We start from the raw sequence: 26,262 nt of genomic DNA on the forward strand, positions 1-26,262 counted from the left end.
GAAAGACACTTTGCCATCAGACAGCTACAGAACCTGTGAAGAATGATTCTCAGCAGGCTTTGAACTTCTAATGTCAACTAGACCACAACACTGACAGAGGACAGAATTAACAGACACACTGATGCTCATTTGGTATGAAGAGTTGCTTCTTTTTAATGCCATTAAGTAACAGATACTACAGCTTTATATAACAGTGTACATCAATAAGTTTCTACATTTCCAGTTTGAGACAAATACTTAAATTCGTGATTTTTTTTTTTTTTGATTTAAAAAACCAAAAATTGCAATACAGAAAGTGCAAGAGAAGTTTGTATACAAGACTAATTGCATGACTGGCTGAATTGGGTACTAAGGCGGTATTCAAGTTGACTTTCTTAGCTCTCCAGTTTAGCAACGGCTTAGGCATTTGATTTAACAATAATACTTCAAGTTTATACTTAACAGAAAAACTTCTAACATCAGTCATCAACACTGGCCAAGAATGTAGCTGTCACAAGCAGTTGTTCCAAAACCTGTTAGTAAAGAGGCCCTTGAGAAAAGGCAAGTTTTCCAAGAGACAGAGTACTACCTCACATTAATGGCACAGAGGTTGTTCATCTGTTCTCAAGGAGCCTAGGCATGGAGTGAAGCCATTTTGGTGTTTTTGTTTTCTAGAATGTTGGAAACATCCCCCAGTACACTAAGTGACAAATCAAACTGAGCAAATCAGGGATTCACTGAGATATAAGCAAGAACCCTACCTGCTTGTTTCATTTGTTTGCCAAGCCACCTTAATAGGAATCCTAGTAGTTTTAACCTCCCTGAAAACTGCCATATTAGCACCAAGACAATAGTTAGTGTCCACTGCTACCTAAATGTTCTGCAAGAAGTTTTTCAGCTTACAGTGTAGGCCTCTAGTACTCAGGGCTTCAGCAGTGCTGTTACAGACTCCGCAGTCCCTTAATGACACATGGAATGGTGGAATGATACTTTTACTTTTAGGTTAAATAGACAATATTAGATTATTTTCCTCTACACATAGTTGCATTTTTGTGGCTGATAGACCAAGTCATCTGCCCAGTTACCAACTGGAACTCAGTAGCATCCACTTAACTTTACAACTGGCTGCTTTTGTCATAATGGGCAATTGACCTAGTTGTTTAAGGTGTGGAGTTTTTGCTACTGATTCTACACCCTTGTGTAAAAGCAGCACCTCTCCCCTAGGTACATTAAGTTCCTCTATTTTGGGATAGTAAGTGCTATGTAAAGGGAAATGGTACAAGACACATTTACTCAGTGCTACCAACCTCTCTGTAGGGGAGTGCAAAGAACTAAAGTAAAGGTAACATCCACCAATTTGAATTTGGGTTTTCAGCGCGAGTCAATATCCCCATTTGCTTCACCCTGAATTATCTTCACAGCATGTTCTTTGAGGGTCCATGCTTCAAAATATATCCAGCTGGATATCTTTTAGACTGCAGACATCATGAAACATCAGCAAGAATAGCAGACAGCAAAATGAAACATGTAGAAAAATCACGTTGAGAAGAGGTCCAGTTATTCCATTTGTCCTTTTCTGGTTATGCCTAGAATAATGGAAAGGAATTAGGACGGTTATGAGTTGTGGCTTTATTGCTTAAACAGAGCCACTGAGTACAAAACTAAAGCAATAAATACCAGCACTTGTCTTCTGCCAGAAGCGAGACACTATTTCAGGGGAAGACTGAATGTTGTGGCAGAAGATTTGCTGGATCAGTAACTCATGCTCTTCAGTCAACAGTATAAAATTTCAAATTACATTAATTTATAGCAACAAAAGCACTTGTAGCAGCTTTTGATTAAAAATCAGACCAAGAGTCTAAAGCCTTATTCTAGTTTTATTCCAATTTACCCAGAGTCCAAAACTGCCATTGTTGAGGTGATTAAACTTCAGAAAGCTGTGTGCTGTATAAAGAGCACTCTGTGCTAACATTCTCTCTGAAAATATTAATGCCAGTCCCTCTGAGTTATGCAGCACATATATGGTCATTAATTTTCCTCAAGGAAAGGAAATCTACACCTATTGTGGGCTTGGGATTTAAATCTGTGGAAGAAAAATCTTTATTTTTAAGAAAGAAGCTGGCTAGGCTTAGACAGAGTGCAACTATATACAAATCTGATAGAGGTACGCCAGCAGAAGTTCTTCCAAGCACTGTTTGCCATATTTCAGGGAGCATTAGTGTGAATTTACTGCAGCTTTTAGATATCTCTTTACCAATCATTTCCTTAACAAATTTCAGAGGATGAAGTGGGTTGGTTTATTAGTGGAAGACTTACCTGAATTACGCAAATGGGTTGCCAAATTGATCATCAAAAGGACCAGAAGGTGGATTCTGAGATTCCTTCTAAGGAAAGAGAGATAAGCTGTTAGAGGATTTCCAGTTTTCACCAGATTTATGCTTCATGGCTCTATGAGCTATATCCTGTTCAAACACCTGAAAAGAATACTTCAGAGGTCTTGCTAAATACACATTTACTGTATTGCTTCAACAAAAGAAGGGGACTCTAAGCTATGTTAGCTTTTATGCTAGTCCAAGGCAAAGTATTTTTCAGAAAACAATTTGCTACTGAACACTCCTTTGGAACCAGTGGAATCATGATGAGATATATTTTAATCAAATACTAGAAATCTTAAGTCTGCACTCTGGACTTGGTCCAGAATTTTCACTGAGAGCTTCAAGTGCTCTGTCCCAAATTGAGTGATCTGGTGAAGCCACTTTCTCCCCTGCAGAGTCCTGAACATGGAACCTCTTGTTTGTACATCTAGAGAGCTTCACAATCCACACTGCTCAGTCTGCTCTAAAGAGGGTTACGTATAACCAAAGGGGATAATTTCTGAACTATATTATGTGATATTCTTTTGTAGAGCATCCCAGTACTACAGAACTTTGTACCATGGGAAACTGGTTGTGGTGCCAAGCCAAGTGAAATAATGCTTTGTTAACCTTCTTGCAACAGATACCCTCTGCTAGATTACATATTAGCCTCAAAGTTACAAAAGGTTTTTGTTGTATGGCCTCTAAAGTCATAACCAGTGCCCATAGGCACCACACTTATTAGGGAGAAAAAGGGGTTTTGAGGGCTTTTTTTGGGTTTGACATCATTTGGGCATTTTAGTGTTAGAGTGCCTGTTTGTCATTTGTTTTTTTTTTTTTTTTTGTTGGACTTTTTTTACTACTTACAGATGAAGCACTGAAAGGGTCTGTTTTGTCTTGACTTTCAAACAGGCCTTCAGCTGGCAATGCAGCTTGTCGAGGAACAGGCTTTGGTGGTTCTAAAAAAGAGAGACATACTGCTATAATTACTTGACAGATTTAGCAAGCACTCAGGTCTGCTTGTGTAGCAGCACCACAGCTCATCTCATTAGAAACACAGAAAAATTATATGGAATCTCCTGCTTGTCCCTCAGTAAGCTTAAATCAGATGGAAGTTCTAACGTTGTACAGACTTAGGTTTACCTTGTTCTAGTCAAATAATTTAGGCACTAGGTGTCAGTGTTCGGCCATTGCTGCTGCTAATTTTTTGATTTTTCTAGTTGAGACAGCCCTTCAACCCTCTATTTCAGTAACCATTAACTCCAAAATGTAACCAGTCATTTTGGCAGACAGCTTGCTAGCTGCCATTTAATCATGATCCGTACTATCTTTAGAAATGCCTACTTTACTACTACAGTAACTGCTGAGAACTCCAAAAGTACCTGAAATGCTTTGCTGTTCTCCTCTCCTTGCTGGCACTGCAGGTGGCTTTGTCAGCTGGAAGTCTTTGAACATTTCCTTGACATCCTTCATTTCTTTATCTCCAAGTGGATCCAGAGCAATGAATGCATCACTCTCTTTCTTGGACAGCTCCTTCTGCAGTGTAGCTCTGGGAGGCAGCTGAGGCGGGCTAGCTGTTGTTGACATGGAAGGCAGTGCTGAGGCTGTCTGAGCTGGTAGTGTTGGAGATGTGAACACGCTGCTCTGAAAGGGATTCACAGCACTGGTTGGCTGTGCCCAAGAACTGGGTGTAACTTGTGCTGGCTGTGGCCAGAGACCAGAAGACTGAGTGGATGTGGCACCAAAAGATGAAGACTGGTTCCAGCCTGGCACTGCTTGAGTACCAAAGGCAAGTGTTTGAGTAAATCCTGAAGACTGAGCAGGCATCATAGACCCATGAAAGACTGATGTAGCCTGAATGAAGGAAGCTGTCTGTGGGGTCCATGGTGATGAAGTTACTGGCAAACCACCTGGGGGGAGATTGTTGTTACATAGCACTTCAGTCATCTGAAGACCACAAGCAGGAGTGTATCAATTTTGTACCAGCAAAATATTTTCATGCACTGTTTGCAAAAATCTCTTGCTTTGCACTTATAAATCAACACAGAGGAAGGGAGTGGGAGAAAGGGTTTAATTTTTTACTTTGCTGCATTTCAGTGCTGCAAGAACAAAATTGAGGTTGTTGTAAGGAAAGGAGGAACATACTCAATTCTAGAACAGACATGACAGGTAAATTTGCCATGTAGTTGCTTCTGTTAAAATGATTATCAAGACACTGTGCAGCAATGTTACCCTGACCGCACAAGTTGTGTTTGGCTCACTTGAGCCTTGTGTATCTGAAGCAGGAATCTGCTGACAAAGTTAAAGCAGTTAACTGCTTTAATCCTGGTTCAGTTGAGGATGCAGAGTTTAGCATTCACAGAACTTAACAGTTTAGGGCAAACAGCACATGGATTAAAGGGTATAGCACTACACAAGAAGTAAAGGAAAAACTGAATCCATGTTTTCATGTTAGCAGGTATCTCGGAGTGGAACAAGACATTTACTTTTGTAAACTAACCTAGAGCAGTCAGTGGAGACGCTGTGGTAGAACTTTTTTTGAAGAGGTCCAGGGGATTAGCTGGCAAAGCTCCTGCCTGTGCCCCTGAGCTCAAGTTAAGGCTCTCCGTAGATGGCACAAAGAAGTCTGAGCTGAGCAAGTCATCCGATGCAGTCTAGAAAGAAAAAAAAGAAGTGAGATGCCATGGCAGAGCACATGCTAACACAACCCCTAGTCCAGAGCTAGAAGACTTTTTTAATTTAAAGCAGAGGAGGGAGTTTTGATATATCATTTAGAGTATAGGAGTTTCAAACATCACCCTTTGGTTCATGCCTAGGGAGATACATAGCATTAAATAGGTAAAACATGTACTAGTCACAAGTCAGCAGCAGAAGAACAGGACTTAGAATGGCTAAATTATTTGTTATAAGTGAGCTTCCCTCTGCACCCTACCCCTTTAAAAACTACTGTTTAGTCTGCAGAAGTCCCTGTAGTGGTGGCAAGGCTAGGAGTTTTACATAATTTGAGTACAAGACAAATGAAGCTGATCCAGGGCCACACTGTGCCTAAGAGGCAAACACTGAGAAACCACATAGGTTTTGGTAAGCTAGTACTAGTATCTTATTGTTATGAGACCCTAGGCTGATGGGCATACTGTTACCATGAAAGGTTATACTGCTATCATAACAGATTCTGGCATTATATCAAGTGTTAATATGCATAGCAGCATACTTACCAGACCTTTACAGAAGTACGGCAGCATTAAAGAAGAGAGTATAGAATTTAGTGACCATAGCTACTATGAAGCATTTATTCATAGATATTAGAAGGTATTATGGCTGCAGAGAGGTTAATGTGACCAGGGCGGACAGAAGCAGACATGTTGTGTAGCTAGGTGGCTTGTTATACAGTAATAAGAAAGCAAAGCTTCCTTCACCCAGCTTCTCCAAATAAAATCATGCATATCACCATAAATTACTTGAACACTGTTCACCTTGATAGTTCTCCTTCCTCTTCCTGGCTTGGTACTCTGTGGTGGTGGGCTAATTGTTATAGGCTCATGTGGCATGAGTTGGATATTGTTTTCAGAATCCACTTTTACTCCATTCTGCAGAGATGTTCCTTTTTCCAGAAACAGGTTTGTTGGGGCTTCAGGAAAGCCATTCCTTTCTCTCTCTGGTATCACATTGGAAATTCCTGCTGCAGGTGACTTACTCTCAAGTGGCCACTGGCATGTTAGTGCTTCTTGTTTGCCAGTTCTATTAGAAATCTGGTCAAACTGTTTATCAAAGTAGTCAATATCACCATTTGGATCACCATTACTCCCTGATGTCAAGGTACTTGGACTTTTCTTCTGATCAGATTTTAGAGAATCAAATGAAGATGGTGCAGATTGAGCTGGCTGTGTGAAAGGATCATCACTGAAAGGGTCTGGATTAGGTGTAGGAAAGAAGCTGAGATTGGTAGAGAAAGAACTCTCAGGCAAGAAGGGTGTCTGTGCCTTTGGTTGTGGAAGAGAAGCTGTGATGTCATTCAAGAAGAGATCCTCTTTTGCAAAGGTTTGTTTGGTCTCAATTTCAGAATTAAAATCCACTAACAGAATCTCTTTAGCTTCCTATTTTTTTAGAGAGAAAAATTAAGTTAGTTACACATAGATTTTGCTGCATAGTGAAAAAGATCAAGGAAAACAGCTGCAAAAGAAGAGATCCTAGTATCCACAACATAATACCAGTAAATAATTCAAAATCACACAGGAAAGCACTGCTGTCTATAGTCAAATTACAGCTATTTGGTCTCTGAAATCCAGTACTGAAACATCTGTTTTCAGATCCCATAGTTAAGCATTAGATGCTTGTTCTTCAACCTAGTGACTGTAGAGTGAGTAGGAACTAATTACACATAGGCTTTCACTTGAGTTAAAGACCCCTGCTTGAGTTCTAGTCCTTAGTTTTGACAAGTAAACCATACTGCCTTAGTATGACTTCAAGTTGCAGTCTCAGCTTCAGAATGACACTGAAGAGCTATTTGCTAGTGGAAGGTAACATGCTAATTCTCCACCAAACTGCAGGAGAAGGGTAAGACTTGGTCACTGGCTGCATTGACAGCACCAACTGCATCAGGGCGATGGTGGCTTACAGTGCCAGATTTAAAGTGATAGGATTTTTGGGGTCACTGAGCTATGATAAGGCTTATGCATTCTTTTGTGCAATTAGGCCAGGTTGAACTAGAGCTACTGGAATGATAGTAGAATTAAGTACTAGAATGACATCTAGTGGTTAAGTGGATACTTCTATGGTCCTACCCCACTAGTACAGTGATGATTGCTAGACAGATGTCTCAGTAAAACCAGTATTTATTACTAGGACTAAATTTGCTTTCAAAGAAAAAGCCAAGGCAAGTAAGCTAGACTCTACTTACTGTGGGACTGCTCATATCAGGGGGTGTTGACATATCCCCAAACAAGTCCATCTGGTCAACTCCCTTGAAACCAGAAATATTGATAGAATTGGTATCTGTTACAGCTCTCACAAGAAAAAGAATTAAGAATCATGCAAATTTACTGTAAAATCTGCAGTAAACATGATAAATACTATCTATAAAGATTGCATTTCCTACACTTCCCTGCATATGGGGACAGTCATTTATGAACTCTTCAATGGCATCAATAAAAAGTTTTGAAATTTAACCTACTGGTTTCATTTTGTCCACTTGATCAGCAGGCAGTTCTTCACCATCATTCTGTAATAGATGGATAACAGTGTCAGAAATAATTGAAATTTCAAAATCTGCCTTAAGCAAGGAACTTGTGGGCTTTAAAAATCAAGTGATGGGGAAGGGAAGCATGAGAGAGATTACTACTCAGTATTAGTTCCACAGACCCCTTTCACTTCCATTTAAATGTAATTGGGCATCTGGCATTGCCTTCATAATGCTGGCAGCATAAGGAAAGTAAACGTTAAATGTTGTGCAGCAGCATACCTAAACAAGAGAGGCTGAGTGGAAATGACCTACCTCAGTCTTATTTACTTCTTCACTCTAAAGAAAAAAGAAGACTTTTAATACCTAAACATCAAGTAGAATATCAAAAGTCTCTCACTTCCAAGGACCTTACCAGACCTAGGCAGCCAGACAGCTGTCACAGCTACCAACCAACAGCTTCCAGTGTTTCTGGATTTAGGCAGAGCTTAGTATCAAGTCTTACAAGAGCTCAAAAGTCAGCTGAAATTGAAATAAGCTTTATGCAGAGTCATTCAGTTACTATATTTTTACTCACTTTTTTCTTTTCTTCTTCTTCCTTCTTCTTCATATTATAAATTAGTTGGAAGAGGTCCTTAAGATCAGAAACCAAAGGCTCAGCCTGGAAAAGAATGTGGATTTTAGGCCATGTACTACTTTTACCTGGACTTCTACTGCTGCAATCTGTGCAACAAGCCAAACTTCTGTAAATGGTGCAAGATGTAGGTTGAGATAACAGGAAAAGCAAGAGTTTAAAGACCTGTTTAGTCTTCATATAAGATTTTGCTTTATCCAAGGGCAATGGAACACAACCAGTGTAGAACTGTTGTTAACTCTATGAAAATGGCTGTACACGAATTTGTGCTAACCTGCTATGTTTTTGCTAAAAAGCTGGTAGCAATACTTCTTAAGTGCATGGCAAGTCCTAGAAGTGCAAAGTTTATTCAAGCCTTCTGGTAGTCTCCTGAGAGGAAAAATATTTTGCATTTGTCTATTTGCTACAAACTGTAGCACTGAATGTGGAGAAAGCTTCTCTATATAATACTACCTTCATTTTAAACAGTGTACAAATAGCAAATGAGCAAGACAAGCATAAGGTAAGATTATCACCTCCTCAAATGTGTAAAGCTTTAAATGGGATCTGTGACATGATGACAGTTTAATGTTATTTAGAATAGCATGGCATGCCCTGCACATCCATTAACAAGAATGTTGTTGTTGTGGAGACGGTGGTGAGTTCAGCTACAATGCTTTGGAACACTTGTGTCAGGCACACAGCAGCTTATCCATGTCTAGAATAGGATACCACCCCATCTTCAGCCACTCCCATTGGCACAAGCAGAGAATCCTTTGTACAGCTCGCACTGCTTACACTTGAGCGCCATCCTCTCCTAATCAAAGGGTTTAGACATGCACTGGTGGGAAAGAGCCATTGCAAGAATCATCAGCTTTAACAAGAAGTACAGCTGCTGAAGTCCTCACTTCTGAGCTAGACAAATTTATGACAAAAACACCCAGCATCAACTCAAGAGCTGTCTAACGGCTGGGTGAGCTTAGAGGCTGGCAAGCAGCACCCTGTAGTGAAATGAAGGAGTAGACTTCAGGGTACATACAAAAGGTTTGTGTGCTTAACCTACAATTCCCCTGAAATCAAACAATTATTGGTCAGAATGTTGACAAACTAATAAAAAAAGATTTGAAGGAAGGCCTTATAGATGTTACTGAAGTAGTAACATGCTCCAACAAGGAGCTCCTCAGTGCAGGACCTGTAGTGGGTCCAAAGCTGCCAACAGGTTCTCCAGGAGGGCAGGCAGGAATGACTAATAAATTTGTAGCTTTGAAGTCTAGGTTCATCAAGTCATTATGGTGACTATTATAAAATCATTACAAAAACAAGCTGGTAAATAAAAAATACCTAACTTCAGGTTGTTTATGAAGCTGCATAATTCTTAGTGGTATTTTTAAGTAGCTTTTTCCAGCATCCAGTATTTAGATTCCACTCAGAGAGACTAACCTTGCACACAGGATTTCTGCATGTGAGGAATTTATCACAGACAGACCAGAATCCCTCTCAGCAAGTTAGGGTTAGGTGGTCCTAGGAGGACCACACCTGTCATTTACAAGCCCCAGAATCATTTTTGCAATTGAGTAAGCAATTTCCCTGCTGCACAAAGCAAAGAATGGGAACTAGAGTAATGTAGTTCTGTATTTCTATTAATTCAGAATGAAGCTCTGGCTATTTTACTTAAGAAGTAGTACTTTCACAGTGGGAAGCCTGTGCTAATGGCTCTGTTCTCTCACTAATGACTTTCATAGACAAGTTAAGCTTTGCTAATCATAGTAACCAAGACTACTTGAGTGATTTTATTCTGGACTACAAAGAAACTGTACAAGACAGAAGCCAGTGATGACAGTCAATTCCTATTCGCTTTCTTTCAGTAAAATCTATCCATGCATGCTGGTATTCCCCAAAGGAATTTTGAAGAATTACCAGCAAAACACTAGACCCTTACCACAAGTTTAATTTTTACACAAGAGCATTATCCATAGCACGTGAAAGAAAGCATCTGATTCATACCTGTTGGGCTGTTTTTATGGCAAAAAATTGGTGCTGGCCTTCTCCTCCACATATATAGCCAAAGGCACGATTGTCTGTTACATCCCGAGCAATAAAGGAGATTTTGTTTACTGGATGCTCATGTTCTATGACCTGGAATTGAGAAAAAAAAAAAAAAAAACTATTGGTGTAAATTTCTGGACATATAATAGCTGCTGTTTTCTGTAGTTAGAATGACTGAGACTGTTAAAAATCTTCAGTCCAAACCTCAAATTTATCAGCCTTTGATTAATTACAATAGGATTCAGCTGTATTTCTGACAGGACTCTTCAGCATTACAAACATTTCACAAGCCAGTTTTTATATGTGGAAATGAAGTATAGTGCCCAAGTAAGAATACAGCTCATATTGGTCTAACTTCCATGTGCCTCACTAACTTTAAGAATCACAAAGAAAATAAGTTTTATCTTACCCCAGTTTTTTCATCTATTATCTTGATACCAGAGAGGGAGATGTTTACCCAGATCTTCTGTTTGTGTTGACCCTGGGAACGGGCTGCTGCTGCCATTCCCTAAAGAGAATGAATGCCAAAGTATTGATGAGACTTCTGCTTGACTGAGCTTTAACTTGTTCTTTGTAACATATGTCTGATTAGGTTTAAAGTGATACCACAGATCTAGATGGTTTCCTCTGTAAATTTTAGTCCACAAAATTGCTGCAGTAGCAGCATCTTCATCTGCTTTTCCACTCTGATTGAAGGTATGTGAGTGTTCTGAACTACAGAAGTAATGGTCTTTATTGATGCAGGGACTTATTTATTTTTTAATTTCTATGTATCTCTCAGTGTCACCATTGACACAAGATGCCAACTTGTGCTTTGAGGTCAGTGTTGAATTTCACAACAATACCCCCTTCCCCTACATAACCCAAGCTCATAATTTGTGATGAAATTCATATTGCCATCATTCATACTGGATACCTACAGGTCAAAAGGAATGTTCCCAGACTTTCAGAGAAATGTCTTTTGAGCCAGTACAGGAAGCAACATCCATCTAGATGGTGCTGTTAGTAGCTACATTACCAAGCTGTATTTGAAGTTTTGCCAAAGTGACTATTTGATCTGCTTTTTGAAGACTAACCAGAGGTTGTTCCTTACGTGACAGATCAAGCCCTTACCTTCAGCTTCATCATTGAATCCTGACTCATTTTGTCTCCTCTTGCCTCGGGAACATCATCTATGCCAATCAGTTTAGCTTTGTATTTTACACCATCACCTTTGAATCTAGCCAAGAGAGAATCATCTGTTTTTTCTGGCCCTGGAGACAGAGAAAATGTTTGGTGGGTCTGTTTGTTTTTTTAAGGTTATTTTTACATTTGGGTGAGTTGGTTTTTTTGTTGTTGTTTGTGGTTTGTTTTTTTTCTTTTTTTTGGTTGGTTGTTTTTTGGTTAGTTTTTTTTTATGACAGAAATGGCTATGTTGAGATTTGTGATCTTTAAAAAATATATACACCATCTAAACATACACCAAGTACATGTTAAAACTGTCTCTTGAGTACAGCTGACTAACAACCCATGTTAGACAGCTGTACAACCCACTGCAAGACAGGTACTCCTTTAAGGTCACAGTACTCTTGCAGAATGTGGCCTCAGTTCAAAGAATGAAGCAGAGTGCTTAATGTCTGGGGGCTTCAGAACAATTGTTCACCACATAAAATACTAAAATGTGGATAAGAAACAGTCAAGTAGATATAGCTGCTAAGAAAAAACACCATGCAGAAATTATACTTCCCTGGCATACAGGGTGTTCAGTAAGGCCTTTAGGTGTTATCCCTGTGTTCTGATGTAGGCATATCTCTTCTTGCTGTGCAAAAATAATCTCCCAGTTCCCATACTAGAACCTGATATTAGCACCAAAATTTCTACAATGATTCTACTTCCATCCTTCTAAGCATTTGGGATTTTAGCTAATTTGTTATTTTTGCTGTTCCATCCACTAGAAACTGCTTACTTTCTTCTCTGCATGCTCAACATTGCTCAAGTATATACCTAGGTATGTATTTTTGTATGAAGTAATTATATTTACATGATCTAATCTCTCAAAGAATCTATTATCTGATATACAATAATTCTCATGGAATGAGTTTTCAGCTTCCCTGGACTAGAATTTGTATTCAGCACAAACCTCCTTTCTAGAGGGTGGGGAGGAGTCAGGTTAAAGTTCAGAAAACAGCTATCATGACGGTCCAGGATCTGGTCACCTTCTCAGGAAGATCTCTCTTCTCTGGGCTCTTGCTTACTTGTCCATCTCAGCAAACAACTTACTTAATGTGGAACAGAGAGTTTTAGAATTTAAGGCTAGAAAAAAGCTTTTAAAACTAAAAGCCTACCTCTTGGTTAAGTTTACTATTCTGGCATATCTACTCACTCTTCTGGTCAGGTGCTAAACTCAGTTATTTCAGCAATAGTAGGAGGGTGATATTAGTATAGGCAAATGCAAAAGATTAAGGACACAGAATAGAGGAGGTGTTCATGTAGTAAGCGTTTTCTTACCTTTCTTTTTTTCCTTCTTTGAAGATTGTGCCTTTGGTGGAGCCTGTTGTTCAGGCTGGCTGTTGGTAGCCGTAGTCTCAGCTTCAGTAGACATGATGGGATTGTGTCCAGTTATGTTCACTGTAGACTTAAAAATCCAAATAACAGTTAGAAGACAGAAATATTTTATCTTGAAGAAGAAATACTTTTATTACAGCTGTTAGTCCACCTCAGTTCCACTGGACACTGATGCCTGACAAAGCCTGGAAGTGTAAGTAGTGATTATATGGCAAGTATAACTCAGAGTCAGACTACACAGAGCATGAAGTCATGGCCAGGAGATGATGAACCCTCACCTGAGTAAAACCTAAGCAGCAGGGCACACTGATCTACATCAATGGGCTGTACTTGCACCAACATGTTTTAATCTGTCAATCTTTAGCTTTTTTTACCTTTTAAAGCTATTTATAGAACCTCAGGTATTTTTGTCTATTCTTGTTCAGCACTGCCAACTCCATCTCTAGAGTAGCGTAGGAGAGAACGCAAGAAACATTTGTTAGGATCTCTTCCAAACACCTATGAGGATTACACCAAAACACCCAAAAGATGCCAGTAGACACTGTTCATGTTTTCATAATCAGCAAAAATCAGAGGTATCCAACAGGTAAAACCAAAAGATTTCCTCAGGCTGCAGACAGACTGCTCCAGTGAACACAGAACAGAACCTCAAGCCAAACCCCCCACATGCTTGTCTTAACAGTAATCAAGTAACCTTTAGATTTTCAAAAACCCTACGATTGACAAGAAACTATGGATTTTAGGACTTGCCTCTATGCCATGTGACCCTTTTGCCTCTGAGACACAAATTTAAAAAATAATTTACAGTCACCATGTTTTGTTCCAACACAGCCAAAGCATTCACTCTTACCAAACACAGGTACTCAGAGCAGCTTTATGCAGTTATGGAGATCTAAACCAAGCCAGAGAGAACTGGGTATCACATCTGCTACCATTCTATCAGTCTTCTTTCTGGGATATTGCAATGGCTACAGTTAGTCCCTCGAATTTCAGGATAACAAATGAAGTAAAGAAATTGTTTAAGTGATTAAATAATTGGGCTCCTTTCTAATTCACCCTACATCCAGGCAAGCTGCTACAGACTAAGCCATCCCTTTTATCTAGCATTCGAGACACGATTTGTATGTAGACCCAAGTACTGAAGCATTGCATTAGAACTTTGCTATTCTCATAGTCAGTTGCTCATAGTCCTACAGTCAATTCCTCATTTGCCTTAGTAGCAGCTGATACTTTACCCATTACTTCAAATGTACTTTCAGAGTTTTGCTCTCACTGCTGCCTTCCATTCCTCCCCCCAGTTTACTGCTAATTATACTGACTCAACCAGCTTCCACTGAGTAATGGATAAACTCTTAACTGACTCTTAACCCAGGAAGAACACAGATTCCTAGATCTTAACAAAATTTCACCCTGAAAGCCTCCATTTCCATTTAACCAGGAAGAAGGCCTTTTGGAAACTAGCTCATTCAAGCAAAATTAGACCTAGGTTCTTACCAGATGGTCCGTGAACTGCATTTAGCATTGGTCAAGTATATCAACAAAGATAAGGGTGCTCAAATGGGAAAGAACCGTCAGCTATACCTGCTCTTCTCTGTAAGCAACTTATCTGACCACAGTTAGAGAACATTTGATGCAAGGGAACAAAGGTGTTGCTGTGAAAGTTTCAAGTGGTTCTGAGTAGAAATAGATGTCAGAGGAAGAGTTGTTTAGCAAGCCATGGTTATTTAAGAAATCTTATCACTGAAAGAGTGGCTTGTGTGTCCATTCTGACAAAGGGTCAAGGGGACGACTATTAAGCCCACAGGGATTTTAGAGAGTACTTGCAACAGTGCTAAATTAGACTGTGCCTATTGAAATCCACATTTTAATCAGATAAAATGAAGTCAACTGAATTCTTCTTTCAGAGTAGTTAAGCTAGATTGCCTGATAGTATAGTTTTGGGTGGAGATAGACATAAGCATAAGGAACCCCTTCCTAGATTTATCAAGTCCCTCAGAAATAATGGAAGAAAGAGTTAAAGTTGGATCATTAGTTAAACACACACTCCTATATGGAAGATTACTTTTGAGAGAATAGAAGGAAAAGGCCTGGAAGAGAGAAATAAAACATGCTCTCAAGAAGCTGAGTTATAGCTTTAAGACATTCTGACTAGCTCCATTTGGAAAGAAGAAATAAGAATCTCAAGGCACTGAATCCCGACTCTTAGTGATCCTTCTTTCTCTTAATTATTAGAGCTACACCTAGCTGTGTTTTACAACTTATATAACACGCTGTAGTAAAATTAAGAGACAAAAATGAAATAACATAGGAAGGAGCAAATATGCACGAGCAAGATCTCACTTTGACAACTGTAAAATGGTCTATGTCTCTATGTTCAGCTGCCATATTTGCATTTAAAGCATCCTGGGTCATCATTGCCATCCACCTCCATTGTACGGAAGTCAGAAGACTATAGAGCCAGATCATTTTAGGTTAGAGAGGGCTGTCTGGCTACTTTACATGACCTATTCTCATGTCTGAGATCTGGCAGAACTTTCATTCCCTGGTGGGATTTTTCAGTACATGATGGTCATTTATCATACTTTTGGAGAACTTGGTGTCTGAAAATTGCCTCAGAAACAACAGAATTACTGAAACTAAGAACGCAATGATAGACAAAGGCAACCTTAATATGTGCTTATATTTTAAATAACTACTTCTTGATGCCTGAGTTAAGCCACATGTTAAGCACTAAATCATCTCTGTTTTCACCTTAAAATTTTACTGGGGTGGGGGGAAACATGTAGCTTGAGCTAGCAGTAATCTATTCTGCTCACTATAAAAAAGCCTCAGCCACAAGTAAATATGGTTTCTGGGCTTTACATTCAAGCTAAAGCTTGGCAGGGTCTTCATCACAGTTAAGTTTGTGTTATCTTAGTGGAAAGTGCTGGTGTGTTTAACATGGAAGTAACTTAAATAAAGTTAAAATCTTCCATTTCTTTCTTGAGGGCTTCTTTTCACAGTACTCAAACCCTTAGAATTTCCTTACTCCAGCTGCAGGTGGAAGACAACAAGACTAGAATTGTTTTCTTACACTTTAATTTTGAGGTCATCTCAAAAGAGCCAGCCAGCAAGCATGGCAAGGCTAGAGATGCATGTGCTTTTATGCAAGAGTGAAAGGAGAGCTGACTCCTCAGATATGCTGGCATAGTAAAGAACAGATCATTACCCTAGCAACTATGTCAGCACTTAGTTTAAAGCAGTTTGAAACTTGTCCATGTAGATGAGTCCATTGGTACCAACACACCTTAATTTCTCACTAATCAGTTGTATGGCCCATCTTCACTGCTGTGCTAAGTGCACTGTTTCAAAAATACAAAGAGTACAGATTTACAGATGCTGTCACCTTAGAAGGGCACCAAACTCCGCCTGTATCACCACATGCATATCATGCACATTTTTCTCACCCACTTTTCCATTTACTCCAGACAGGGCTTAAAAAGAGACCACTAGCAGTATCTTCCTCCTTTCTTTCAGGTACTATCCTTTGAAGAGCAGATATTGATGACTTCTCAGAGAAATACCATGTCAGGCCCTCAACACACAGTCCATGATGTATGACCTGCAACCTACTGTCTCAAGTCAGACTACCCTCTATTCAAGACTTGTACTTCATTTCTACACAGTTATCTTAGCAAAGTCAGTCTTATAACTTCTGGTATACGGCGCTGTTGGTGTCTTCTCTGAACTCTCTGCAGGGAGGGCTGTCACTAATGACAAGTCATCCCTGAAATACCTGTTTTTTAGCAAGACTTGGAAGAACATGCCAAACAATTTTGTTGAGCAACATTTAGTTTCCCTTAGAGATGCTTTTACAGATATCTTTTATTTGAAAATGGGGTGGTGACATGATAGATACCCTTAATGACTATGTTTTTGTCCTTCCTGTGCACAAGTGAATTGAGAATCTTCATTATGGCTGTAGTTTGTCATAGAATTAAGGACGGAACAGAATAGTCTCCAACAGACAGGCTTTTCTCCCCTCAAAATGGAAAGATAATCTCTCAACTTTAAGGCATTTATCTGAGAAGAGGTTAGAGACACCCAAAAAGTCAGAAGCAGATAAGCTAAACGTGGTCAGCAGCCCAATACTTTGTCCTCTTCATAGCCTGTGCTCCTTCTTTGTCCCTACAAGTGCACGATTCAGATTAAAGAGTTATTGCATGTAAATATTTACCCTGAATTAGAATCTGTAAGGCTGTGAGAGGACCAGAGAAGCTTTTTCTGCTGAGTGAAATATAGTTAGGATGAACTAGTAACAGGAAGCACAGCAATAGTTCAACTGCTGAACATGCTTCTGGGGTAGGTTGTTTCCTCCCCCACAATTCTTGAAGGGTTAGTCAGGTTCTTCTGGTCAGAAGGCTTTGCTAGTGAATTCAAGATTTTAGTTTTCAAGCTAAGAAAATAGACTAAAGGCTAAAGAGCAATTCACACAGTGACTAGCAAGAATCAAAGTTCTAAAGGCAGATAGTCTGTTATCAGTAAATTATCTTGACTGGCAGCCTTCTGCTCACATCAGGAGTATAGTAGAGCATTTATGAGCCCCTGTAGGGCTGACTCACATTTACATTTAACAACTCCCCATCTGATTATCATATTTTCTACTTAGTTCCTTCTATAATGGTAGTAGCTGTGAGAAGTCCTAGGCATGCGTTAATAAATCAAAAACATAAGTACTAATCAGATTTTTGCTTTTTAAACAGGATCACTCATGCTGAGGAGTCAAATAAAATATAAACTTAAATATTTTCTTTCATTGCTAGAGCACCCATTGTTTTGGTATCTGACAGTGTCTAAAGAATTCAAGTTGAATAAACCTTCTGTAACATGACACAGGAGATTACAATGATTTAAATAGAACATTCCAGATGCTTGTTCTGATGCAAACATTTACATTAGTCTCTTCTCCCTATTAAAACAATCAAACTAGTCTGTTATGAACTGACATATCCAGCAACAATATACATGAGAAGTAATTGTCTTACCTACAGGTAGGTTATATCTGATGTGTTCACACTTATACATGACTAATACCTGCTTGAGGACAAGTGGTAGAAGAAAGTTCATAGACAGCTTGGGAACTATTCACTTCCAGTTTTAGCCACGTCTGGAATGCATGAGCAGTATTGCTTGTCAAAAAGATGACTGAATACCTACTTTTATACTGCAGAGTATAACCAAAGGCCCCATTGTTTGTCTTGTAAGAGAGACAGATGAAAAGGATATTAAACTACACTGTCATTCCCAATATTCAGGTTAAGGTCTAGATTAGCAATGCACTGATTGCTCAGTTCAAAAATCCTGTTGAACTATCCTGCTTAGGCTGTAGATTGCTAGAAATGTGATTTGTGTTCAAGAGATCATGTGCTTGTTATTGTGATTTTAGTTAAACCAGGTGCTTACCTTTTGGACTACATATTTCTAGAACAACAGGATTTTACTTTAGGGAACTTTTTATGTGCAACTTGCTTTTCAAGTCCTGTCTCATATTTAGTCTTCTTACTCAATGGATGGATTGGTACTTTGTTGAGGTATTAAAGGCAGATTTATGCCAACAACTTCCTCTATCAACACTAATTCCAGTTTGGAATAAACTGCAACAGTACTTAACATATTGCAGGATGTGGAACATAGTCCAGCTGTCTTCATCATATACAACCAGAAATGAAAAACAGGGAAGGGTAACCTTTATCTGCTTAGTAGGATAGAAATGCACAATTAGACACATCAGGGAATACCTCCCTCATGCTGCTTCCTTCCCTAGTACCAGCTACAAAGCAGATAAAGATCTTAGTGCACTCATTAGCCATGTCAGCTACAGATGTTGGCATGTACCACTGCTGGTGCAGCATCACGCCTGTGAAACCACACAGAGAGCTCACCATTCATCCAGCTTGCCAGCTGCTATTTTATCAATTGAACAGAACAGTCTGTTCTCATCACATCAGCCTCCTCAGAACCTCTTGTTTTTTAGCAAGAACATAGAAATTCAAGTTCCTGAAAGTGTTTCATACACACTTGAATCATGGCCAAGAGAGTATCACTAAGTTAGTAGCTGAGACTGAACAAGTCATACTCTTCAAATGGTGTAATTGGATTGGTACTTTATCATTCTACTGTGCTTTCAAGCACATGATTTGATTTCTGATAAGATAATTAGTTACTGTCAACCCAGCTACAGAAGTGGCACTATTTTGATTTTTCTTCTGCTTGTCTTGGAAATAAATGTATGTTTTGCAGTAAGATTAAAGCAGGTGGCTCAAGAGAAGTAATGACCAGTTCAAATAATCTGCACCTGATGAACATATGTAACAGTACCAATTTATGAGTGAAAAGCATTTAATGAGCTCATGCTATCTGCTTCTCTGAAGACTTGATCACAAGATGAAGGAAACTACCACTTTCATAGTGTTTGATAGAGCTCTTTTTCAGCCAGGAACTTCAGTAGCCAAAGGTAGTGCCCAAGTATCTAGCTAAATTATTTGTTGTTCCAGGAATAAGAGAGCGTGCTGCAACAAGGCTTCATAGTAGCCTTTCCCATCTCTGTTCATTAGCTATGGTGACTCAATCATTAATTTATTGAATTAAGAAATCCTTCACTTTTAGTACCAGCAATACCAGCATCTGAACTCTAAACACTTCCCTTAGAAAGAAATGAAAAGTCATACTGGGATACCTTTCTTAATAGAGAGCTATTATTTTGGAAAGAGACTAATTAGATTATATATTTAAATTATCTGCAAGAATTTTCTTCCTATCAGCCTTCAAGAAAGATTGCATATTTCGCAACCTGCTAAGGGAGCATTTCTCTATATCACTCTCCAGTTTCCAGTTCTGAAGCCTCACAAATTAGTGGCACCTGAGCCAGATCTTAGGAAACATCACCTACCCATAAGATGAGGAATCTCAAGCAATATGGCTGCAGTACCTACAACTCAACCTTTTACCAATATTACTTGTTGAGAGTCACTGGATATACTGAACAACATAAAAGTAAAGCAGCTGTTATTCAAGGCAGCTAGTGTTTACTCAGATGCAACTGAGTTTGAACTGAACAACAAATCAAACACTTCATTTCCAACTGTACTCCTAAAGCCCTCCTGCCTAGAAGGCCTGTTTCTGATCTTCTTGCTTGTTAGTATAGTGAAGGAATCTTGCCAATAACCATGCTTTTCACCCCTCCTTCTTAGAGCAGGAACTTGACACATATTGAAGCTGTTATCATAGGTTATGTCAGCTGCATACAGTTAACTGTCTGCTGCTGGCACAGTTATGCTTCTTTGCAGTTTAGGTATATGCAAGCTGGACTGAGAGAAAATGCATATGTTTTGCACAGCTTGCTCTTAAGTGGGTCCTCTACTGGTTCAAAAATTTGTCTCTATGAGAAACAGGATTTTCCTGTACTATTCTTGCATTCATACAGCCTAAACCCATGTAATCCTGGCTACATTGTTGAGTACTGCAGTTTGCTTACCCAGACTGATAATCCCATGAGCAGCCAAAAGCCTATCATTAAACATTCATCTCATCAGTAATTGAAGAGCACTCCACCTACCCCCCAGCTACTGTGTCTCTCAAAACACAAACTGCTGTAGCAGTTACTGCCACAGGAGTCACTTCATACTTCCTCTTGTAAGAGATGCAAATTATGTTCATTATGTAGTCTGAGAAGACTGATGAAAATTCTGCTTGCAGAGCCTACTTGTAGTCTCTTTTACAGCAGTTCCAGTCTTCTTAAGTATTATAAAGCATATTGCTTAATATAAGGGTTGCCCTTGCCTTCAAGATTAGTTATTGCCAAGGCCCCCAGTCCACCCTTGTATATGTAGCAAGAAAGGTAATGAATAACTACAGAAGACTCGACTCTAAAAAGGTGATACAGAAAGATCTGTACCAGAGGTAAGAAAGGATTAACCAGGAATTTTAGAGTTCCACTACAGTTCTTACAGAAGGTGTCCTACTGAACAGCTAAGAGAGTTTCATAGATGACTGTTCTACAGTAAGTTTCCCTACCAGTAATTATAATTACACATATTAGAGGAAGTTTACACTACTATTTGTAAATACAGACTATAAAGCAATCTTGACCAGGGTCTCTCTAATTTTCCATCTCTGTGATAGTCTTGACAGCATATTATAGGGATGCCCCCCTCCCTAAGAAGCATACAAGGAGTAGTGTCATATCTGGGGTTTACCTTCCATCAACCAGGATAGTCATTGCTTGCAGACAGATCTGTGAATCAAGCTACTAGAAAACTAGTCCTTACTCATAGAGTGACCTTTGTCCCTTGCCTCAAAGCACAAATGACCATATTCTGAGAGGGCACAGAAGAGATCTGTAAGGTAGAAAAACAGATTGCAATATTAAAATGACATCCTTAGTGCTCCCAAACTTCTTTTGTTCCCTCCTAAGAGGAAAGTTTCATTCATAGGCATTCTAGCCATGGGGCTAAAATTATCAGGTGTGTGGCACATCAGCATTAAGATTTTAATAGACTTTGCTGGGGGCATAACTTCCTAGCTGACATTGTCATGAAACCTCCTGATTGTCAAGGTGAAGGTCCATTATCCTGTCTCTTAGACCTACTTTTTCTGCTGAAGAGATAATCCTCATCTTATTGCTTAAGGATGCAACATGAACTAACAGAACAGCAGGAAATTCAGCTCCAAGGCCAATAACCTGTCCTTAACTGGCACTGTAATGTCTGAGCTTTTAGATTTAAGGGGACATGCACCAGCTATGAAGCTATATTAAAAACTTTTAAAATTAATTTTCAAATCACACAGGTAATTAGAGGCAAAGATCTACAGGGCATTTCAGCTGAGACACTTCATCCTCAAGCACTCCAGAGCATGTGCAAGGCATAGTCTTTTGGATGAGGGGCAGACTAGAATGGTCCATGTCTCCATCAGCCAGGGCTGAGGAGAGACCTGGATGGGAGAAGATGCATTGTTCAGCACTCAACTGCGCAGCTTGCATAATAAACAAGATAATCCTGTTGAAACTGGTACCTCTTATTTATTGACTAGACCTGACACTCTGCTTCATCCAGCTTTGTTATAACCCTGAGACCCTTGAACCCAAGCACAGCCTCAGAATTAGGTTTCTAATGCAAGTTTTTCTCAATTACAATCCTCAGACACCTTATTTGATTTGATCTCTTTAACACAACCCCAAATACTTCTGTGGAGTCCATGCTGAGGTAATGAGTAGTGGCTTATCCCTATTTGTGCTTCGTAGCAAAAGCTCATTAATACCTCTTGGCAATCCCTGATCTCAGTGGTATCATCTTGATTCCACTAACAATCCATTTGTCTTCATGCAAGATCTGAAGTTTTTCTCCAAAATCTTTGCATGTTACAAGTTACATTCATGCTTCCTCAACATTTGAGACAATCTAGCCAGCAAGCAGAATTTCCACCAGCTCTGTTTCCAGATCAACCTGGCTTTCTCTAGATATGGAATTTACTGCTTTATACAGGCAAATTCATGCTTCTGTAGTGGTTATATATTGCTATCCTTCCCAAAAAAATTTCACAAGCATTCTCAGGGTTAACCCAGCTGGTCACACAAATTTCCTTAAACTGTGAGGTTTACTAGGAAAGGAGAGCATCAATAAGAGAGAAAAATCAGCAGGTTTGGCAACAATACCCAAAAACTATAGCATATTGGTGCACTTTTACATCATCTCTCAAACTATGGCTTTTTTACTTTGACTTTTGAGCATCCACACTGGATTCATCCTTCCTTGATGTTAACTGCATTTATTTGCTTTCCAACAGAGACAAAAAATCTACCCTTTCCATACATTATAATCACCTGCTTAGAGTGAATTTTTCTTCTCCTATCTGCTTGAGAAATAGAGGCCTTGGGCAAGAAGTATATTTACAGCAGCTACTAGACTGCAGTCTGCAGGTAGTTTAACAAGTAATGCTCTTCTCAATCAGAAAATAGATTGTGTAGAGATACTTCACAGCATGTAAAAGGCATATAGCAGATTAGACAATCACATTTACCTTCACAAAAATTCACTTGATTTTATCCTGAGCTTTCCTGTGCACCAAATTATGGTGTTTGCTAGTTAAGCCTCTGTTCTGATGACTCACCTGACACTGATTTAGTACTCTCATCCTCCTTACCTTTGCTACCATTTGGTTGTCCTTCTTGCAAAATAAACCTACTATTAATAAAAATCTCTTCTTCAGATGTGACCATGTCCTCACATTATCCAGGGAATTTTGAAAAGCTGACTGTACCTCAAGAAACATTGTGCTGGATGCAACTGCAGTGATTCTTTGAACAGATTTGGTGGGTGACTCCCTTAGTGCTCAGCTGCAGATTTTCTTTACAATTCATGTCTCCAGCCTCACCTACCTAATGGAAGCTGACACAAAAACCTGCTAGCATTATAATTGCCTAGGAGGTCACTATCAGATACAATGACATCCTTTCAGTTTAACATTGCCTGTCAAGTCTTCACAGCAAACTAGAATACATACATTCATAATTAATTTTATCTAATTGAATCTGCGTCTTTAATTTTGTCTATTTACAGAGATGTTGCCTTCCTCAAGCATACCTATGGCCATTCTTTGGCATACAGTATGCCTTCATGCTCTCAGATTTGGTTACTTTTGGGCAGCCTTGTTTATGAAAGTCACAAAAGACTTCTGAATGTTCCCTTTTAAGGCAAACTATGTTAATTAGGAGATGATTTTAAAACTCCCAACTCTCAAAATAATAAAATCATCAGCCTTACTAGTGAATTTGTGAAGCACTTGAGTAACCAGTCTCAACATTTTTGAGGAGTAAAAAAACCTCTTTAAAGAGAAGTCCACCTGAACAGATTTGTCTATGTTGGCAACACCTGCATTTGTCTTATGGCTCATTGTACTGGCACCATCCCAACACTAAGTGTCACCATATAATGGACATTAAGCATTATATATCATCACCTGAGAAATCAGTTTCTCTGCCGCAGTAGAAGACTAATTGCAGAAAATTGTCAACATCTACAGCTATCCCGGTTCACCCTAGACTGAAGTAGCATGCAGAAACAGACTGGCAGACAGAGGAGCGCTCCATCAAAACCAGAAAGGACACTCCATCCAAAAACAGAACAAAACCCTACTCCTATTTCACAGCATCCTAACCTGTGTTCTCATTATCTCTGCTATTAGAGAGATCCTTTCATGTTCATAGTATTTAGTATAACTAATTGGTTATAGGAAATTTAGAATTTATATAATTAATCTATTTAATGATTTCAACCCCATCCTCTCCACACTCAAAACCGAATACGCGCGTTTATATTACTTTACCCTCATGCTTCCCCGACCGCCCGCCCCGCCGGAGCCAGGAGCAGGATGCCGGCGGCTTCTACCCCACCTCAGCCGGGACACGTTCCCTGCAGCCCGGGCAAAGCTCCGCGGGACGGGGCCGCCCCAGCGCGGCGCCTCCCGGCCCGGCGCGGCCCGCGGCTCCTCCCGGCGGGGCTGCGGGAGCGGCCGGAGCCGAGCCCCGGCCCGGCCGGGCACACGCGACCCCGCATCCGCGCCGCCGCTCGCCCCACCGCGCTACCCCGCGCCCCGCGCAGGCACCCACTCTCGCGTGGCCGTAAAGAAAAAGCTCCTTCCCCCTGTGACAGCTCCTTCGCCCCCGCATCGCCCCCTCCCCGGCCGTGCGAGAGCCGAGCCCGGCTCGTAAAGCTCCTTACAGGCTAGATCCGTGCCGCCCTGTGCATGATCCGATGACCGTAGCCGGTAGCCTGGCTGGGACCGGGGCCCCGGTTAAATATTCGGTTGCGCTCTCGCCTTCAGATTAGTTAGCCACTCACAGCGAGCGATATGGTTTTAATCAGATGCTGGCAGCTGACGACTACCCAGGAATGCGCTGTGATGTTTTTGCTGCTTGGTCTTGGCTACTCCCCCTCAACGTGTCGGTGCTCGCAAGTTTAACCCCTTGCGAGCCGCCGCTCCGGCCACCGCGGGAGGGAGCGGAGGGGACGGAGCCCCACGGGGGACAGGCGGGGAGGGACGTGGGGGGAGGCAGGTGGGACCCTGCGGGGGCACGGAATCGAGTGACACTCACAGATTGTGCCGCCCTCTCTATCCTCCGTCTCCCCAAATTTGTAACCAGCCGAACTGAAATATTGGGTCAGTGCAATTCAGTTTCTGGGTCACATCGAGACCTGACCTTTGTACTTCCCACTCATCTTTATTCAAACATCTATCAGGTTTTTTTAAATTTTTTTTTTTTTTGTATTTTGGGTTTTTTTGGTTGTTTTTTTTTTTTTTTTTTTTTTTTTCCCCAGAGTACTACAGCTGTTTTCCAACTTACATGAAAGAAGCTCTGATTAAAAAAAAAAAATAAAAAAAATTGTCCTTGTAGCAGAATGTTGTCTTTTTTTTTTTTTTTTTTTTTTGCTTTTCAAGGCTGTTAAGCTAGTTTAAGTTTATTTATTTTTAAAATTTCTGTTCAAAATTTTGCATTTGAGTCTGCACCAATACCCAATTAAAAAAAAAAATAAAAGAGAGACATACTCCCCCCCCCCCCACCCCCCCATTACTGGTAAAGACATTTAATAGATATTTTGAAGTATCCAAAAGATGTAAATATTTAACACAAACTTATTTTACTGGCGGGAAGTTCAAGGCTAAAAACTGGTGGATGCATTTGGCAAAGCATCCTCATCCAAAGCTATTAAATGATACAATGTATCTTGTCTAAATACGGCATGGTGTTCTTATTTTTCTTGAATAGCTATAGCGTGCTATTCCTCCCTGTGCCTGAGCTGACTACGAACTAATAGCTGTGTCTTACTTGCCTGTAACAGCCTTTCATCTGAGAAGTGCTAATTTTTACAAAAAAGGACAGGAGAAGCATCTTTTTACACTCTAGCCTAGTGTTCACAGAAGGAAGTGCATGCCGCAGAAGTAGGGAGGCTTTTGCTACAATTAGCAGGTTTCTGGCTACACACACGTCGGTATTTGCAGGATTAGATCTGAATTCCTTGGGACACAGTTATATTCATGTTTAACAATGTTGGTTTTGTACGGCTGGCACTGCCCTGTACACTGTTTTGAACAACTTGTGCTAAACACCCACCAGCAGGACTGGAGCTTCTTGGTCCTGGGGCAGTATGTATTTTAAAGAATAATACTTAGTTCAGTGTCTTTATGAGACTCACACAGACTGCCTGACATGAAGGTTGACATTGTGCCTACTTTAAACATGGTGCAGTAACAAAGCAACTTCTATGAAACAGGCCAGCCTGGAGCTGCCATAAGCAGGATTATCATTTGTGTTTTGCCCGAACAAACTCCAGGCACATTTCAGCAAAATACCTTAACTAGTCACACTAACGATTACAGATATGATTTATAATGATTTTGGAATAAAGGAAAATGCTTTTCATTTGCCAGAAATGAGCAGTTTAAGAGCTCTTTTGAGGTACAATGAAATTACACCTGGTATAGAAATGGCAAGAGGTCCTTCAATATGCACCAGT

General features: G+C 40.0%; 1 protein-coding gene across 4 annotated transcripts; it reads right to left on the reverse strand.

Annotated features, from left to right (window-relative positions):
- Positions 1-128: 128 nt before the first annotated feature.
- On the reverse strand, positions 129-24,634 carry DAB2 (DAB adaptor protein 2). Of its 4 annotated transcripts, none has more exons than XM_085568145.1 (15): positions 24,469-24,634; positions 20,947-21,087; positions 12,656-12,782; positions 11,282-11,421; positions 10,578-10,676; positions 10,127-10,258; positions 8,087-8,170; positions 7,504-7,551; positions 7,231-7,293; positions 5,807-6,427; positions 4,834-4,987; positions 3,716-4,243; positions 3,201-3,292; positions 2,296-2,360; positions 129-1,565 (listed from the first exon to the last, which is right to left on the reverse strand). In XM_085568145.1, exons 3-14 carry the CDS (start codon positions 12,747-12,749, stop codon positions 2,301-2,303), a joined length of 2,115 nt encoding a protein of 704 aa, XP_085424271.1. In that variant the 5' UTR covers positions 12,750-12,782; positions 20,947-21,087; positions 24,469-24,634; the 3' UTR covers positions 129-1,565; positions 2,296-2,300. The 4 variants fall into 4 exon arrangements, with proteins under 4 accessions (XP_085424271.1, XP_085424269.1, XP_085424270.1 ...); XM_085568143.1 differs by having other exon boundaries at positions 2,296-2,363; XM_085568144.1 differs by lacking the exon at positions 20,947-21,087.
- Positions 24,635-26,262: the final 1,628 nt, after the last annotated feature.

Source organism: Lonchura striata, chromosome Z, assembly GCF_050655825.1.
Source record: "Lonchura striata isolate lonStrDom1 chromosome Z, ASM5065582v1, whole genome shotgun sequence".
In the NCBI taxonomy this organism is placed as follows: Eukaryota; Metazoa; Chordata; class Aves; order Passeriformes; family Estrildidae; genus Lonchura; species Lonchura striata.